The 19,773-nt window shown below is 35.6% G+C and overlaps 1 protein-coding gene across 1 annotated transcript in view; it reads left to right on the top strand.

Annotated features, from left to right (window-relative positions):
- The window catches only part of PDHX (pyruvate dehydrogenase complex component X), a 55,907-nt gene that overhangs the window by 11,536 nt on the left and 24,598 nt on the right, over nucleotides 1-19,773 (top strand). Inside the window, exons 2-3 of the mRNA XM_090262708.1 lie at nucleotides 4,129-4,209; nucleotides 14,307-14,407. Of these exons, the coding sequence (XP_090118834.1) occupies nucleotides 4,129-4,209; nucleotides 14,307-14,407 (182 nt within the window). The remainder of the gene's footprint in view (nucleotides 1-4,128; nucleotides 4,210-14,306; nucleotides 14,408-19,773) is intronic.

Below are 19,773 nucleotides of genomic sequence, written 5' to 3'. Positions count from 1 at the left end.
TAGTTGGGTTTCCCGGTACCATTCCGTGTTAGACTCAGGGCTTTTGTTTGAGAGGGAGAGTTTGTGTAGATAAAGCAAATGCACATACCTGAATTCTTTGCTCACATCCAGTGAGTCCGATGGTGGGGGGTACAGGGAGGTGGGCTGCTTCCTGCCTCTGCCAAGTCAGGTCCATTTACTCCTAGCACGTGGAAGAACTGAAAGGAAACCGCAGCTTCCCTACACACAGGCAGTTTTTAAAAGAACATGAGGAAGGGGCTGAGGCAGGTATATGCTCAGGTCTTTCCCCCAGTACTTTAGAGAAGAAAGAATAAAAAGGGAAAAGAAGACAGAAGCTTCCTTCCAAGTGCTTCAGAGGTAGAATTCCTTTATTATGAACCCATAGGAACACTTTATTTGAAATTACAGTGAATTAGTTCAGTTTCCCAAAGAAAATAATTCACCTCATTTAAAAATTTTTCTATTTTATATTTTTAAAATATATTTTATTGGTTATGTTATTACAGTGTCCCAGTTTTTCCCCCTTGGTCCCCCTCTGCCAAGTACCCCCATTCCCTCCAACAATCCTCAGCCTTAGTTCATGCCCATAGGACATGCATTTAAGTTCTTTGGCTTCTCCATTTCCTATACCATTCCTAACTTCCCCTGTCTACTTTGTTCCTACCAATTATGCTTCTTAATCCATGCACCTTTTCCGGCATTCTCCCCCCACCCCCTCCTAGCTGATAACCCTCCAAATAATCTCTATACCTATGATTCTGTTCCTATTCTGGTTTGCTTAGTTGGATTTTGTTTTCATTTTTTAGATTCAGTTGATAGTTGTGAGTTTGTTGTCATTTTAGTGTTCATAGTTTTGATCTTCTTTTTCTTAAATAATTCCCTTTAGTATTTCCTATAATAAGGACTTGGTGATGATGAATTCCTTTAGCTTTACGTTGTCTGGGAAGCACTTTACCTGCCCTTCCATTCTAAATGATAGCTGTGCTGGATAGAGTAATCTAGGTTGTAGGTCCTTGCCTTTCATCACTTTGAATACTTCTTGCCTGCCCCTTCTTGCCTGCAGTTTCTTTTATGAAATTAATTGACAGTCTTATGGGAACTCCTTTGTAGGTAACTCGCTTCTTTTCTCTTGCTGCTTTTAAGATTTTCTCTTTATCTTTAATCTTTGGCATTTTAATTATGATGTGTCTTGGCGTGGTCCTCTTTTGGTCCAACTTGTTTGGGACTCTGTGTTTCCTAGACTTGTATGTGTATTTACTTCACCAAGTTTTCTCTTTTTTCTTATTTATTTATTTATTTATTTATTTTCTATTACAGTTGTCCCGTTTATTCCCCCATTGCTCCCCCCTACCCTTTCCACTCCCCTTCCCACATTTAGTCCCCATTCTGTTGTCCATGTCCATGAGTCATTCATACTAGTTCCTTGACTAGACCCTTCCCCTTCTTCCCCCCTTCTCCCCCCACCCCCCAGTAACTGTTAGTCTGTTCCTAGTTTACATGCCTCTGGTTCAATTTTGCTTGTTTGTTTGTGTTGTTCATTAGTTTCCTGTATAGGTGATGTCATGATATTTGTCTTTTGCTGCCTGACTTAATTTCATTGAGCATAATACTCTCCAGTTCCACCCACGTTGTTGCAAAAGGTAGGAGTTTCTTCTTTCTTTCTGCTGCATAGTATTCCATTGTGAAAATGTGCTCCAGTTTTTTGATCCACTCATCCACTGATGGGCACTTAGGCTGTTTCTAGCACTTGGCTATTGTAAATAGTGCTGCTATGAACATAGGGGTGTATAGGTTCTTTTGAATTGGGGTTTCAGGATCCTTTGGGTATAATCCTAGCAGTGGAATCGTTGGTTCAAAAGGCAGTTCCATTATTAGTTTTTTGAGGAAATTCCATACTGTTTTCCATTGTGACTGTACTAGCCTGCATTCCCACCAACAGTGCCCTAGAGTTCCCTTTTCTCCGCATCCTCACCAGCACTTATTGTTTGTTGATTTGTTGATGATGTCCATTCTGACCTGTGTGAGGTGGTTTCTCATTGTGGTTTATATTTATATCTCTCTGATGGCTAGTGATGTTGAGCATTCTTTCATATGCCTATGGGCCCTCTGTATGTCCTTCTTGGAGAAGTGTTTGTTCAGGTCCTTTGCCCATTTTTTATTTGGATTGTCTGTCATCTTGGTATTGAGTCATATAAGTTCTTTATATATTTTGGAGATCAATCCCTAGTCTGTGGTATCATTGGCAAATATGTTTTCCCATATGGTTGGTTCCCTTTTTATCTTGCTGATGTTTTCTTCCACTGAGCAGAAACTCTTTAGTTTGAACTACAAAGAATTCCAGGGAAACTATAAAGAATTCCAGAGAAGCTACAATGAACTTACTGAGAACTACACCAGCATTTAAAAGGACATAAAAACTATCAATAAAAGCCAGGAGGAAATGAAGAATACAGTTTCTGAACCGAAGAACAAAGCAGGTTAAACGAAGCAGAGGATTGGATCAGTGAGCTAGAGAACAATGTAGAAAAAAATTCCCAGACACTGCAACAAAATGAAAAAAGATTAAAAAGAATGAAGAGGTTTTAAGAGAGCTGCAGGACAACATGAAATGTAATAATATCCTTGTCATAGGAATTCCAGAAGGAGAAGAAGAGGAACAAGGGATAGAAAACCTGATTGGAAAAGTAATGACAGAAAACTTCCTGAACGTGATGAGAGAAAAAGTCACACAAGTCCAGGAAGCACAGAGGGTCCCACTGAAGATGAACTCAAGGAGACCCACTGTAAGGCACATCATAATTAAAATGGCAACATTCAGAGACAAAGAGAGTCCTAAAGGCAGCAAGAAAGAAGTTTTCTTTCATTATTTTTTCAAATAAGTTTTCAATTTCTTGCTCTTGCTCTTCTCTTTCTGGAAACTATGATTTGGATGTTGGTACATTTGGAGATGTCCCACAGGCTCCTTATACTATCCTCGTTTTTTGTTTGTTTGTTTGTTTTTAATTCTGTTTCTTCTTGCTATTTAGTCTGAATGCTTATGTTTCAAATCATTGATTTGAGTCCCAGCTTCATCCCTTCCACTGTTGGCTCCCTGAAGATTTTTCTTTATGTCCCTTAGTGTAGCCTCCTGAATAATCTGAGAGAATAGGTTCGTTACCATGGCTACTGCTAGAGCTGGAGCATGCTGTTTAACAAGTTTATTAGTGTAAACTTTATGTAAATTGTAATCTAACAGCTGTGTGCTCTATGAATATGGTCTCGTTCAGTGGGTGGCTACTGGGAGGCACATCTGGCCAAATATTTTAGAGCATCTCCTGTTTTGATGTCTAAGGAAAAAATAGCTGTGCTTTATTGAGTGGTTACTCCGGTTTGTCTCTTATCTTTTTGGATCCCCAGTGAATTGTGGAATGGAACACAATCTGAGGTTCATTTAACCATTTAGGTTCATTTGCCTGATCATCTTGACAAGATAAACCTTTTTTTTCACACATACCAGCCAAGAACAGTGTAATATCAGAAGAAATTAAAAACACAACCAATTTCTTTTTTATTTTGCATTTACTCTTTAATTAAATTTATTGGGGTGACATTGATTAATAGGATCGTATATGGTCTTGCATCACAAGAACCTTTGATTCTTGAGTAGTAGTATAATATTACAGAAAAATAAAAATACAGCCAGTTTCTTAAAGTCTGTTTTGATTATTTAATTGTAGGTTATCAGAACCCTAGCCTTTTATTTTCTTTTTTCGCATTTGTCTTTTTCTTTGATCATTTTACTTGTAAATATTTTTTGCAGCAACAGAAGGGGAAGAAGAAGATGAAACATACATAAATCAACTTTTCTATCTTATGAACACCTGACTTGAATTTATGCATAAAGTACTGGGGAACCATGAGAAAGGAGTTGAAAGTATTCCCAAAAAGTTCTATTTTTAAAAAGTTGAGAATTTTATGTTTCCATTTATTACCAGGGTACTTAGTTTGACCAGTTGGGAGTCTTTCCAACTTTGGAATATTTTCTTTCTCAAATTAAATTTGGTGTTAATTTGCTTGACCTTTTTATTGATGCCTTGTGAGGTACATTATTTTTTTTTTGTGACTAATCTTTGCTTTTTTAAATTTCAGGTGATCCTATTAAGATACTGATGCCATCCCTGTCTCCGACAATGGAAGAGGGGAACATTGTGAAATGGCTGAAAAAGGAAGGTGAGCAAGTACATTACTAATGCCTTGTGTTATTCGATCATTTTCCCCTAATTAGTTGTATTACACAATACATAATAAATGAAATAAATTGGGTTACTCTGCTAGTTAATCTAAGTTTTTTTTCAATAAAAATTTCTCATGATAATATAACAAAAGTTTTCTGGGTTCAGCCTATAGCTTTTCACAAGCAGAGAATGGTAGAATATTTTAAGGGTCTTTCTTCCCCCAAGTTTTAGTCCTAATACTTCTGGTTTCAACGTTATATTTGTCAATCCCCTTAAATTAATTTATGGCTTTATGACGATTCTGTGTGTGTGTGTGTGTGTGTGTGTGTGTGTGTGTATGTATGTGTTTCCTGGGGCTAGGCAAGTTGATTATAAATTTAATTAGAACAAAAAAGTAAGAATAATAAGGAAAACTTTAGAAAAAAGAACAGTAGAAGAAGATTGTTTCTCTACTATATATTGAAATATATTTTTAAGCCCCCATAATTAAAACTATGGTATTGGTGCTTAAAAAGACAGAATAATAGAACTGAATAGAAAATGAGGAAATAAACAGTTAGTTGAACATGGGTATTTAGTGTATAATGAAGACAATATTAGGTTTAGTCTTTGTACTATGCAAAGGAAAAATTACAAATGAATCAGACGCTTAATATACAAAAATGAAACTATATAAGTTTATATAAGTGCTGGGGGGGGGGGGGGATGATGAATTCCTCTGACCCTGGAAGTGAAATAAACACCCTAACTATAGCTCAAAATCCAAATGCAATAAAGGGAAATGTTGATAAATTTGATGATAAAAATCATAACTTTTGTGTGGCTGAAAACACAAGTAAAAAACAAGTGACAAATTGAAGAAGGATATTTGCAATCGCAAAGGGTTAATATCCCTAAAATTTAGAGAATAAGAAAACTATTAACTCAGTAGGAAAATGGGAAAGATATATGAACAAATGGTTTTCAGAAAAAGAATGGCAAATTGGTTTTAAACATATGAAAAGAGACTTAATCTCTTACTAATAAGAAATAAGCAAACTAATACTACACTGAAATAGCATTTCTTACCAATCATAGTGACAGAAATTCTAGTTCTAGAAATTCTGTCTCAGTGTTACACTGGCAAAAGTCATTAGGTGTAATAACCAGCAACAGAACTTGATTTCCAAGAACTTCAGTTAATTGGAATTGCTAGAGATATAAAATGAATGTATGTTTGGACAGATTAAACATGTAAGAGAAGGAATTGAAAATACAAAAAAGACTAACCTATCTCAAAAGTCTGGACAGATTTGAAAAGGACAAATAGAATTTTTAGGAATGAAAAATATTATCTCTAAAATTAAAAAGCAGTATCTCAAGGTTGGGTTCAAAGTGTGGTTAAACATGACTGACCAAAGAATTCGTGAACTGAAGACCAACCTGAAAAAACCAGCTTGTGTGCAGCACAGAGAGAGAATGCAGTAGAAAATATGAAAGAGGAGTTGAGACATGAAGAATAAAAATGAGACTCGATGAGTAATCCAACAGGAGGAATTCCAGAAGGAGACAAAGAGAGGGAATGAGGAAGAAGTAATAGTCAAAGAAAAAGTGGCAGAGTTTTCTAGAATTGAGAAAGACATGTCATATAATTGAAACAGCTAGTGCTTCATTAGGAAGCACTTCGGGTAATTGGCTCTGCATGGCTGTTGCCATCTTTTAAAATAATTATCAGTATCTAAGAAAGTTTCACCTTTATAAATAATGTAATCAGTTGGAATCTATTTTTAACTTTCTTTTTCCTGATAAATTACAGAGTTTTGGCAATTCCCATATTCAGTATGATAGAGTGTTGGTGTCATGAAATAATAATTCAGACACAGAACAGGCTTTCAGGGTTGTTATAAAAAGATTAAATTTTTTTACACTTTGAGAACTGATAGGCAAGTAGGATAGGAGGATTCTTCAGACCACATTTATCTCTCAGACTTCTAGCTTACTGGCAATCTGATAAGTTATTCACACCCATTAGAATAGAGAGAGTATGATGAAGAGCTAGGAGACAATGGCCTCATCATTCATTTCTTTTTTCCTTTTGATTACAATGTGCTATTTTTATATCGGAGAAGCCAAGATGTACTTTCAGCCCATGGAGCATGTTTTCCTGAAGGTTGCTCTTAAAATTTTGTGTCCTTTTAACTGAGGAGAAATGTTTATTTGTTAATACACTGTAAATAATTGAGAGCAACTTTAATCCTTGTTTCTCAATAATTCACTGGCTTTTTAAATTCATCATCTTTGTGATTTAACTGGGCATAATTTACTTCTTTTTATTAACATTTATGTACTATACACATGGGTATGACTATATATGCCTACCTACATATGTTCGGTATTAGATATGTTTATGGTAACTTGGTTCAGTCATTCTGTATTAAAATCATTTATATTCTGGCCCAAAACTTTTTATATACCTTTTTCTCTTATTAGCTTTGTTTTTAAAATTTATCTTGGGATCTTTATTAATGTATGACCACCATTATTTAAAGGGAGTTTAAACCTTCAAACATTAAGATATTGAAATTTTTTTCATTAAAAAAAGAGTAGTGTTATAGCTCATTGTGAATCTGTTTGTTTATAAGCAAAGGCTAATCTGATCATCTTTGATGGATAGCATTTTGGTCTTGCTTTAAAGGGTCTTAAAAATCTGAGACTGTTACAATTACTATTATTAAAGTCAGTTGTGTGCGTGCACCCGTGCTGTAAGCCAAGGCGTTAAGAGTACAATGAAAAGAACGCTGCCCTAGGAATCACACTTTGTCTCTTGTGGTTTCCACTCTGCCATGAAATATCTGGGAATAGAGTTGAATTAGATGAGACTTAAGGTATATCCCTGGCTTTAGAATTCTCTGATAACTTAATTTCATTTTCTTTTTTTAAGACACAGAACATGCAATAACATAGTATATAAATTATTTCTGTCTTTGTTCATCTGATGTTTGAAAAGTAGTTTTATAATGAGCATCAGAATACTGAATTTCAGTCTGAGGATTAAGGAAAGAATCTGCATCATAAAATTAGTGGAGAAGGCACTTCAAAAGTGCTAGGCAACACATACAACATCTCTTGAAGGGCGAATTGAGCTGTAATTCCACACCTTTGATACAAATTTGTTATTCGGGGGAAAGTGTGCTTCTGATATATTCAGTTTAATTAAAGTGGATATGGTTTACTTTTTCATCATTTGTAAGGTTGAATTTGTTCAGATAACAAAGGAAGAAAATATTCTTTTTGTCTCTTTGGTGAGAGGATATTAGAGAGTATGAGAAACATTGTTTTCTTTCTTGAGATATTTGAGAGCATATCATGAAACACTGGAACAAAAGTAGGCCGAGGCAGTTATATGAAGTACTTAAGCACACATGGTACTTCTATTTTAACACAGATTTATTGAAGTATAATTTATACAACGTAACATCTACCTATTTTAAGTGTACAATTTAATGACTTTTAGTAAATGTGTAGAGTTTTGCAACCATTACCACAATCCAGTTTTAGGATATTTCTGTCACCGCATATGATACCTAGTGCCTGGTCGCTGTGACTTTCTCCTTTCATCACTAGTCCTAAACAAGCCTGATCTACTGTTTGTCTCTGAAATTTTGCCTTTTCTGGACATTTCATGTACACAGAATCACATAATATGTAGTCTTTTGTCACTGGCTTCTTCCATTTAGCATGATTTTAGGTTGTTTCATGTTGTAGCATGTATCAGCAATTCATTCCTTTTCCTGCTAAATAGCATTCCGTTGTTACGCTTTCTTACTCTTATTGTTCGTATTTCTGTTTGTCATTATTTTAGAATTGGTGGGTGGAATTCTAGATTACAGTATTATCAATAGAACTTTCTGGGGTGATGGAAATGTTCTGTGTCAGCTCTGCCTAGTACAGTAACCACTCACCACATGTGGCAAGTACTTGAAATGAACAATGCAATAAAATGTAAGAGGTCTGGAGGATGTAAGGGAGTTATAACTTTGTCTAACAATTTCCTTCTTCAGCTGCTACGCATGCCCTCGGCCCTCCGTACAGAACCTCCGATGGCCTAGGAGCCAGGGTGCCTGGTGTCTTGCTTGGGCCATGCAAATAATACTGTTTTCTCGTGTATGACTAAATGAAAAGCATTGGCCAACTTGCTGACTAGGGGCCGGCCCCTTCTCTCTCTTCCCACTCTGCTGTAGGCACTGATTGGATGGAATTAGCATTGCTGCCTGGTTTGTACGTACTCTTCTTTAATCAGATTAGGAATTTCTTGAAGCAGGTCTGTCTTGCTCTTTTTTATAGTAGTGTCTTACACAGGGTCTTACACATAGGGACAGCTAGTAAATATTCATTGAATAAATGATGGAATTATTTTTGTCTCTCTGTCATGATGGTTGAACAGCACAAAAAAGAGATTTTTTTTTTTTAATGAACATTAAAGTAGGTTTGATTTATTTGGTCTTACAGCTAAAAACTAACTCTCCCTCGCCACTACTACCACATACGTACATCTTTTAAGTAGAGACTTTTATTCTTAATTTTTGGCAGAACAAAATTTGTGAAAGCCACAGGATGTGTTTCGTTAATAACATAAACATCACCATTAACTGTGCTTCATCAAGACTACTTCATACCCAGAATTTCTAAGGGAGAGGGAAGCCTCTTTATACGCCGTTCCTCAGCCCTGGCAGCTACTCATCGGGACAAAGGAACAGGATGACGATGCTGGCTTCGGTGCTGGGGAGCGGCCCCCGGGCGGGCCTCTGCTCTGGCCCCTCCTGGGGCCCGCACTCTCGCTCCAGGCCCGCTCCGCCTCGGCTGCACCACGAGGAGATGGCACAGGGAAACTGCAAGGCTACCATCTCTTCTACAGCCCATCAGCCGCCAACATGACAGCGGAGGAGCCGTCTGTCACCCCACGCCAACCTCGAAGCTCTTTCCTAGCTTCTCAGTGTTCTCTTCTCAACTATGAACTTGTGGACAGAACCATATCTTACTGTTGTATTTATACCCAGTGCTTAGTATAATGCCTTGTAAACTAATATTTGCTGAATGATCTGTTTGAAATAATGAGGTATGGACTAGGGAGCTAGAATGAGTCTTGGTTCTTAATGGTTATTAATAACATACCTAACATTTTTATCTAAAGATGTTGCAAAGTGTTATTTGAAGATGCATATGAAGAGTTAACCTAACATTTCCAGTTCTGTGATTTAAAAAAAAAAAAAAAAAAAAAATATATATATATATATATATATATATATACACACACACACACACACATATATATCTGCACATTTGAAACCTTTCTGACAGAGAGATAAGTAGCTTGGTCAAGATTACTAGTAAGTGTCAGAGCTTGGACTCGGACCTGTGCCTGGGTTGGAAGAGTTCCTTGTAACTGCTCTGCCTTGCAGCTTTTCTAAGTTATAATGATAAATTGTTGGTCAAGGAATCTTCATGGTTAATTATTTGGTCTCAAAATTTTCCATTGGCATTTATATTATATTTGATTTAATTAATAGAACCTTAGTTTCATGATAAGGGTAGTGCTCTTACATAATAATATGGTGTTTTAAATTTGGCTATGGTTCCTTGGGACAGTTCACCACATAATAGATATATCCTTCCCTGTGTTTCTTTTCTTTCTCTTTCTCTCTTCCCCTACCCCGTCCCTCTCTTTCCCTTTCTCTCTCTCCATTTTCATATAGCTAATACATATGTCTGTGTTATGGAAATAGATGCATATGTAATTAAAATAAAAGGGAAACAGGTTACCTAAATTTCTAAATGTTATAGCATATTAATAACCAAATGTTACAATAAAAAGAAATATAAAGAACGGTTTGATGTGTACCTTATGAGGAAATGAGCTTGTATGAAATGACTGCATTTGTTTTTCTCAAGTGTTTTAATCTCAAACTTGTTATCTGTGAGGACCTAGCGTAGGGAATTAGGGAGACTGTAAAACACTTTAAGGTATGTATGTCCTGTTCCTATTGTGAAGAAGCTCATAGTCTGGTAAATAGAGGATGATCTAATTTTAAAAGCAGTAATTAACATACCATTTTATAATGCAATTTCTGATTCATTGGAAATAAATTACAACTTTAGGAATTCAGGAATAGGAACGAAAATGTCTGTGTTGATCTATGGTTGAAGCAGAATTTGTGGGTGGTTCTTAAAGGATGTTTGGAATGGGGAATGGGTGAGCTCAAGTGATAAAACATCATTTTCTTTTTTCCAGTGGCCAGAATTTCTTTTCTAGAAGTAATTAATTGCTAGGTTGCCTAGTTCAATTATTTTTTCCATGATTACAGCAGAAACATAGAATGGTGTGATTTTTTTTCCCTTCTGACGTACAGTCTGTTTTAACTACTAAAATATCTGTCATATAAAGAAGTGTCTTAAGATTCTATAACCTGGCACTGTAAGCTTTCTCTGTATGGCGTACAAGGAATGGTCTTTTGGTCTGATTCCTACTTACCTCACTTTCCTAATATCTCAGCCCTCCTCTCAACTGCTATTAGGCAGATCCTCCAAAGTTTCCTGTTTTCTTTTGTCCCCAGGACTTTGGGTGTGTTGTGCCTTCTGCCTGGATCACTGCCCCTTCACTTCATTGTCTCCTCCTCATCTTTTCAGGCTCAGATTAGATGTCTTTCACCTCCAAAAAGTGAATTAGATGCCCATCCTGAGTATTCCCATAGCATCCTGACTTCACCTAATACTACTGTAATTAACTTGTCACCCGAAAGTAAGCTTCACAAATTCAGAAATCGAAACTACACCCCCCCAACCCCCCCGCTTCTGTATTCTTAGCCCTAATGTATTTTCAGTAAATATTTGTTGAGTAGAAAAATCTCTTCAGGGTTAGACCAAGCACCTGTAGGTGTTCCTAGATATTATCTAACAGATAAGTTTGTTTCATTGAAACAGTATAGATTGGTGGTTCTGAGCTGTTTTCACTAGAGATACAGTACAGCCATCTATGTGGGAATCTTGGTGTACAGCGAAGCAGTTCTGTGCAGTGAACTTCCAGAGCATTTTTGTTATCTTAGTATTTTAGGTTTTCCTTCAGGCTTTTACAAAATGTGCCTATTAATGTTGCTGTACTGTATTTTTGGTGTGTGTGTGGGGGGGGGCGGGTATCTGTATGTCGCCTATTTTTCTAGCCCTTATTTTTATTCTGTTTTTGTTTTAGGACTGTCTATTGTAAGCCACACTTATCTGGATTTTATTTTTTTTAATTCATTTTGATGATCTGCTTTTAGTAGGTGGTTTTAATTCATTTATATTTATATTTAATCCAGTTATATTTATTGCAATTACTGATGCATTTGGACTTATTTCTCCTTTCCTGTGCTGCTTTTTTGTGTGTGTGCCTTCAATTGGATGTTAATTATTTTCTATGTTTCCTCAGTTTTTTGAATACTGTAGATTGCATTTCTATATTTATAATTTTTGGTGTACAACATTAAGTTTTTAAGGTACATATTTAATTAAATTTAGCCAATAAAGTCTAGAATTATTTGGTATTTTTCCTCCTGTCTATATCAAAGTTCTTAGCATGCTTTAACCATCACCTAAACATTTCCTTAATCATCTTGTTCTTTTTTAGAGTTTGAGTTTTACACCTTTATAAATTTTCAGAAATGGCCTTGTAAATAATTAATAGTTAACACTTATCAATTTCTGTGCTATTTATTTTTTGTAGCCCATGGGTTGCCTCTGTGTCCACTTTTCTTCTTGATGTACTGCATTTTGTAATAACTCATCAATAGGTAGTAAATTTCCTTGGCCTTTATATGTCTAAAGAATACTCTTCTGTCTTTCTTAAATGTTGGTTTGGCTACGTATCAGAATCTAGGCAGTTATTTTTCATCAGCTTTTTGAAGATATTTCTCTATTGTCTTCTGACCTCTATAGCAGCTGCTGAGAAGTATGTCTCAGTCTGTCATTGCATTGAGGTAATCTGTTTTTGTTTTTTTTTTTCCTCTGAAAGCTTTTCATTGTGTTTTTATTGTTGATAGTATGCAATTTATCTACAGGGAATCAGATGTGGATTCATGTTTATACAGTTTAATACTGCTTTTTCTGCTTAACCTCTTTTTAAATCAAGTGAGTCCTTGCAGAAAGTGTAAGCTCAGTTAATTTTGACATACACATATATTTAGGTTACCACCACCTAGATCAGGAAATAGGGTATTTCCAACAAGCTGCAAGGCTCCCCGTGCTCCTTGTAGTCAATGCTCCATAGATAGCTATTATTCTAAACTTGTTCGGAACTCTCATTTTGTGGGTACACGTCTCTTTTCAGTTCTGAGAAATTCTCAGCGATTATCTTTTCATGTATTGCTTCTCCACCATTCCCTCCAGTCTCTTCCCTTGGAACTCCATTAATCAAACATTGCAATCTCAATCTATGTCTGACTCCTCTTTTCTGTTTTTTATCTTCTTGTCTGCCTATGTTGAGTTCTAGCTAGTTCCTTACTGCTATCTATAATTTACCAGTTCTCTTCATTATGTTCATCTAGAATATACTCCGTTGACTCTTTATTTTTTTTTATTTTAAAAATTTTATTGTTATTCAGTTACACTTGTCCCAGTTTTTCCCTCATTGCTCTCCTCTGCCCCACTCACTCCCCACTCCCACAGTCAGTCCCCACTCTGTAGTTCATGTCCATGGGTCCTTTAGGATTTTCTTTTTATTTTACTTCCAAGATTTATTTCATTTCCAAGATTTCTAATTAGTTTTTTCTTTCTACCTGATATTGTATTCCTGTACGTTATTGCTTTTTTCTATCTCTTGTTTTTGTGATGGATATTTCTTTTCGTCTGTATTTCTGAACAGCCTCAAGATACTTATTTTAAAACCTTTGGCAGGTTGCACTAAATGAATTGCATCTAAAATGAATTTCTTTTCCAATTATTGATTTTGTGGTTTTCTTTCTTAGCATTAGATATCTTCGTATGTTTTGGAACTTTGTTTTGCAATTTACTTTTGAGTGGAAAGTGTTTGTTTGTGTTTTAATGCCTTCCCACCTGTCCCCTACTTTTCCTCTCCCCCACCCTCCAGTCAGGGATTTTTACTGCTGATATTAGAGATACTAGCAGGTGCATTAATGGAGCCAGAGGCTGGCCTGGTACTCTTCCTGGTATTGAGGCAGTATCTTGTTCCCCCACCTTCCTAGACCCGAGTTCTAATTAAAGCCGCAGTCCTAGTCCAGAGGTGTTGATTGCATATTTTATCAGCCTCCTATTAGGAAGAGAGGAACCCTGACTCAGCTTTAAGTTGAGAATCTGAGTTGAGTCCCCTGACTTTACCCCCATCTATTTCTAGATCTAGAAACCAGCCAGTCACGTCCTGCTCAACATTTTTGAGTTCCCATACTGTTTCTGTTGCACAGAAGCGTTTTTTATTTGACCTCATTGTATCTTGATTATCTCTCTTTTTGCTTTATATGCTTTATTTATTTATGCCCTGTGGGGCCAGCAGGTTTTCTGAACTCAGCCTATCATGTTAACCCAGAAGTGCCATTAATTGTAAAACTTTTCTCTTCATGTAATAATAGTCAAAGTATATCATAAAAGAAGGAATGTGTGGTCTGGAATTGATTTGTTAAGAGAAGGGTGTACATTCACTGCTATGGTCTCTAAAATGTGATTTCATTTTTAATATTTGCGTAGTAATCTTTGTACTTGCTTTTTTATTATAACAAATATTGGGTGTTGAACACACAGTACATATACAAATGATGTATTATAGAATTGTACCCCCTGAAACATATATAATTTTAGTAACCAATGTCCCCCCAATAAAGTCATTTAAAAAAAACAAAGTATCACTTATGTCTATTATAGAGCTTCTGGAAAATGCAACAGAGCATATGTATATACACAGGCAAACACATATACGTACACGATGAGAATTACTTGCAATTCTACAGCCCAGAAATAGCTACTGAATATTTTGGTATTTATTATTCATGTTTCACACACATATACACACACCAACTCATATACTAAAATTCATATTTTAAAAGACAGAACAAACCCAGTCTTATTTTGTAGGTGAAGCTGTGAGTGCGGGAGATGCCTTATGTGAAATAGAGACTGACAAAGCGGTGGTCACCTTGGATGCAAGTGATGATGGCATCTTGGCCAAAATAGTGGTAAGTTTTTATTTTGATTGTTTTCAACAGGATGAAGATTTCTTAAATGGAAAGTTCCTTGAAATAAAGTTACCTTTTATTTTTACCTCCTTTTTATAGTATTGTATTATCTACTGCATAATACATTTTAAATTCATATGTATAAAATATTTTAGTGTTAAGGACTGCAAATAGCCAGTGATGATCAGACAACAGAAAACCTGATCAACCTTATGAGTGGTGCTGAGTGTTCGGGGTTCTCCAGTGAAGAATGAGAAGTATTCTGGTCTGATGGATGAGGGAAGGCTATTTGGGGTGTAATTTGAAGACAAAAAAAAGCAGTAGGTGAAAGCTTAGAACTAGCAATTTGGAAGTTTATCAAAAGGTATGTTTTACTCTTATCACAGGAAAATAAAAAATCATCTCTCTATTGATCCTCAGGAGACCCAGGACTGCAAGTGTGAAAGTTATCATCTGCTCAACTCCTTTCTCTAGACAAGACTGTTTTAAGGTGTCCTGTGAAGTCTTGTGTGTAGGTTTCATAGCCACACTCACTGGCCTGGTTAAATTCTTATTTATTCTAACAATTTGGACATTTTAATAATCATTTAAAATATATATTTACGTAAAAACATGTGTACAGAATATTCTGTATACTTGAATAGTCTTTTCTGTTGATAGGATATTTTGTTTCATATGCATTTTTATAGAAAATATGCTTGTGCATCTAGCAAGACCAGTCATTTCCTTTTAGACCTAAATTTAGATATATTAAGTTGTTAAAGACATTTACTGGCCAAAAGCTTTTTATAAAAGAATGGGTTTGTTGAGCCAAATGCTAGCCCAAAAAAGGACCAGGTCCTGGGGCCGGAAGTCCGAACCACCAGCAACAGGGCTCGATGAAGTAACCAAAGGGCTCTTGTGCAAACAGTTTGAGGAAGAAAGATGTAAGTTGTTTTGAAAGAATTTGCATTGGCTGTAGATATAGGGGGTGGGAGAAGGTCAAGAAGAGCTCATTCTGGGCTAAGTGCATAGTCCCTAAGGAAGTGTTTGTTCCTTTGGACTGGTTGCAGGCAACAGTCCAGAAAGTTCAAGCATCAGCCAGTGGCGGAGGCACCTGGTGGTAGGCTACTTGGTTATTCTCTTTAGATAATCCCGGAAATAGCCACCTGGAAGTTAAATCAAAGTTTCTAAAAATAGCCACCTGGAAGTTAAATCAGATTTTCAAAAAAATAGCCACCTGAAAGTTAAATAAGTTTCGAGATATCAGGAATGTAAGCAGTCTTTTGTTGGTTTTGCCCACCGGTTGTTAACTGATTAACCTCTCCAGTCTCTGGTCTCTCCCACCCTCAGGCCTGCTGTCAGTCATTTGGAGAGCTCTCCTCTGGGCAATCTTTATAACTAAAATAGGGAGCAACATCTTGGGTACTCTAGTGGTTTTACTAGAACCTGAAGTTAATATATCTCTTCAAACAAAATGTGTAGCAGTGTAAGAGAGGTTACTTAAACAACAGAAGAAAATAAGAAATATGCTGTAGCCATTAAAAATTATTTCCATTAAAAATGTGATATATTTATATATAGTATACATTAATAAATATTTAAAGATTTTGGAAAAAAATGGTTTTAAAATTTTATATAGTGATTACAATCTTAGGGCTATAAGGAAAAATATAAGTATAGAAAAGAATAAAACGTTATAAAAATGTTGAGTGTTTGTCTTCGGGGAGTAGAACTAAGTGATCTTCCCTCCCCATTTTTCCTATCCTCTAAATTTTCTATACTAAGCACATTATTTTAAAAATGGAATGTTAGAGTTCATGTGAAAAGTAAGTGAATTAAAATGCGTGAAGCCTGACTAGGATTACATGAACATGCTGTATTCACTGATGGTGCATGTTCGTTTCTTAACTTCCCAAACATTTAATAGCCAGTCTGGTGAAGCAGTTAAGATTGTGGGCTCTGCAGTCGCCCTGCTACCTGACTCATGTAGCGAATAAGTTGTACCAGTGGTTCATTATATAATGATTGGCAAAATTTTTAACTTCCATCTGCCTTTTTCTTCATAAAGAAGTGGAGATAATAGTAATACCTACGTTACGGGATAATAGTGGAGATTAAATGAAGGAGCACATATGCAATCATCAGAAGACCCGTCACCCACCAAGTGTCAATAAATGTTGCTATTCCCATCATTATTCAAATCATTCACTCAGCTCTTGGTGACCATTAGATCCCATGCTTTCTGCATGTTCGTCTAATAAAGTAATGGTTCTTTATTACTAGACGATAAATATCCATTCATACCTCTATAATTTGATTTGTACAGATATGCTGCATATCTATTAGTCTTCCCTTGTTCATGTGCTTTTAATTCCAGAACTCCAGCTCACTGCTGCTTTGAGCATGGATATAATGCCTTCCTTTGTATATTCTATCCAAAGACTACACTTTGAAATGTTGTACTCTAATTAGATGTAGATCCATACATAGTTTTCATTTGTCTTTCTTAATAGAAAATCCCCTTTCCCTTTTTTCTAGTTGCTTATATTTTATTTTTTTACATTCTGATTTGCCAAATGTCCTTTACTTGTCATCTACAGTATTAATAGCCATGTAAAACACATTGTTAAAAATGCTTCCTTGGAGGAAATAGGAACAGAAGGTGAAAATTTCTTTACCTTTATAACTGAATATAAACATATGATGCAGCAGCTGAGATTGTTTAGGCTTCAAAAATATAAATATCCGTACAAAAATAGCTTCTTTGACTAATTTATGCAGCATTTTGGAAAAGAAAAAGGTTGGTTGAATTACCATATGCAGTAAACCCAGCTACAATTTATTGTGTGTGCTTTTGGCAAGCTCTGTTCCTGGCCCTAGATTGTCTGGAGTGTTTGGCTATGAAAGTCTTCCAGAGTTGATAGCGTTTTCCCATTAGCCGCTTAGCAGTGCATTTCAAATTGCTAACAATGTCTTAGGTCAGTAGTGCCTATTCATCTGGCTCCCTAATGTCCTGGAAAGCTGTGGGGATATGATTGATAGAAGTGTTAGTGGCACAAATAGCTGTTTTCTTGCCAAAGAAAAGATTGTATGTATATTTTAGGGCTTTATGGCTTTATTAGCATTTCACATGCTTTTTGGGTAATAGAAATGGGAGTTTATTAATTCACAGTATGTGCAATTTTATGGGGAAAAATGAGAGAAAAAATGAGGTGGCGTTACTGGTTTATTTCTTTTTAGTCTTTCACCCAACTCCATTTCCTGTTCCTCCACCCCACACAAGCAAGTTACACCTTTGTCCTTCATTGTGAAATAATTCTCATATTAGCATAAATAATAAAATGAGTCTTATAGGAATACATAAAAGATTTTACTTTCGGAATCAAGGAGTTGGATAATTGAGCTTATTAAAGCCAAGAGATTATATAAAACTCTATAGTTTTTAAGTTTTCCTATATTTTTGAAAGTACTAGAAATTACAACCTATTTTGCTATTTATAGGGATTGATTTCCACGGTCTTTGAGGGTTTTTCGCATTCCCTCCCCCAAATCTGATTTTCTTTGTATTTGCTCTTAAAATTTTTGCATCTGAATTCCATCTTAAATATAAAATAATAATATTTATTGCATTTCACCTAGAACCAGGAAGAAAGCTTAGAAACTCTTAATGTTAATAAAGAATATTTGCTGTCAGTTTAGATAATTCTATGATTTATTTCCAATTTAGTTAAGTTAATGGAAAAGTTAAATTCTCATTTAATTACTAGTAAATTGTTGAGCATAAAACCTTAAATTATTACACACATATTAGTGAATAAGCTTAAGTTTATTATTCAGCAAATTGGATGGCAGGTCTTTTAAATGATAAATTAATAAAAGAAGAATATTAGGTTAACCTGTTTAGAGAGTTTATTAGAGATTGTCTTCAATCAGTTTCTTAGCTGTATCTAATATATCAATGGTGTTTTTTAAAGAATTTTTTTCAATATGGACTTTATTGTATTGTTAGATAGTCCCACTCCCCCCCTTATTTTTTATTAAATTCCCACAATTGCCTTCAAAGTTGCATTTTATAATTTGAAAGTGTATGGTTGAAATTTGAACTTGTGAGAGTTTCAGTTAATTCTTCTGTGGACTAATATTTTTAATTGAGAATATACCTTCTCAAAGCTCAGAGCAAATTCTATTAAATGAAAGATATTCTCAGTTCTAATTTTTTCCTATTGAAATGGCAAATGAATCTATGTTCCCCAAGAATTAAAAGCTAAATCAATTATAATACACTTTATTGCTTCTCTTTTAAGCTTGTTTTTAAAGATGGTTCCACTATCCTGAGATGCTATATGAGCATTTTGGTCATGTGCATGCCATTTGCTGATTTGGTGCTGATCCTATGGAATGCCATCACAGGGGCATGCCAGGCGGGGTTGGCTCGTGCCTGATAGCCTTGTGATCTTGAGCATTTAACATTTTTATGCCTCAGTTTCCTCATCTGTAAGTGGAAATGATAATAGCATTTAACCTCATAAGCTTATTAGAAGAATTAAATGAGGTAATACTGTACTAGAACAGAGCCTGGCACTTTAATGCCAAACAAACCTTTATTCAAGGATTTACTGAATGCTTCTTTAGCCCCTTTGCATTTTACCTTTCTTGTCATTGGTTTGTTTTCTGCTTCAGTGTTTCTTATTTATTTTCCTTTTAAACCCAAGCTTATTGCACATATAAGTTAATCAGTATATATTAAAGAATAAAAACAATTGAAAACTGTATGGTGGTTCAAACCCTAGTGGCAAATCTTTACTTTGTTTTCAAATCAACTAGGTCAGTCCTATGACTCAGCTCATCCACACTAACCACTGTGCAGCCTCCTTCAGTACTCAGCAGCTGTCAAATATTTTACTTTTAAAAAGAAAAGCATTTGAATAATCGCTTAACTCATAATTTTTTAATATTAGAATCAAAACACTGTATTAGCAACACTTAGTGGAATGAACTCCCTCAAACAGTTTCCCTGTTGGGAAATGTTGCTGTAGTTATCCTGTCTCTTTATCTCCTGTCCTTATTTGGTACACTGATGGACTGAGGTGGGTGTTTTGAGCACATTTGCCGGTGATTTATGTCAGCTTATGGAGATGTCTCTGGTTAACAGGCCCCCTGTTAGGGGTCACGCCTTGGGACAGAATTCAGCCTCTGTATGAGTATTGTGGAAAAACAGTTTGTCACAGGTCTCATATTTTCCTATTTACTCTATCATACTTCCAGCCTTGTTTTTGCTAGGCCTTAAGTCATAAATTTCCAACCAAGGGACACTCCTCTGTAGTCCATCTTAATCCATGTTGAGTATATCTTTTGTTTTAAAAATCAGTAACTGGGTGGAAAAT

This window comes from Furipterus horrens, unplaced genomic scaffold, assembly GCF_987537825.1.
Source record: "Furipterus horrens unplaced genomic scaffold, mFurHor1.1.pri manual_scaffold_2, whole genome shotgun sequence".
In the NCBI taxonomy this organism is placed as follows: Eukaryota; Metazoa; Chordata; class Mammalia; order Chiroptera; family Furipteridae; genus Furipterus; species Furipterus horrens.
Note: the sequence above shows the minus strand (reverse complement) of the source record. Positions and strands in the feature narration are given on the sequence as shown.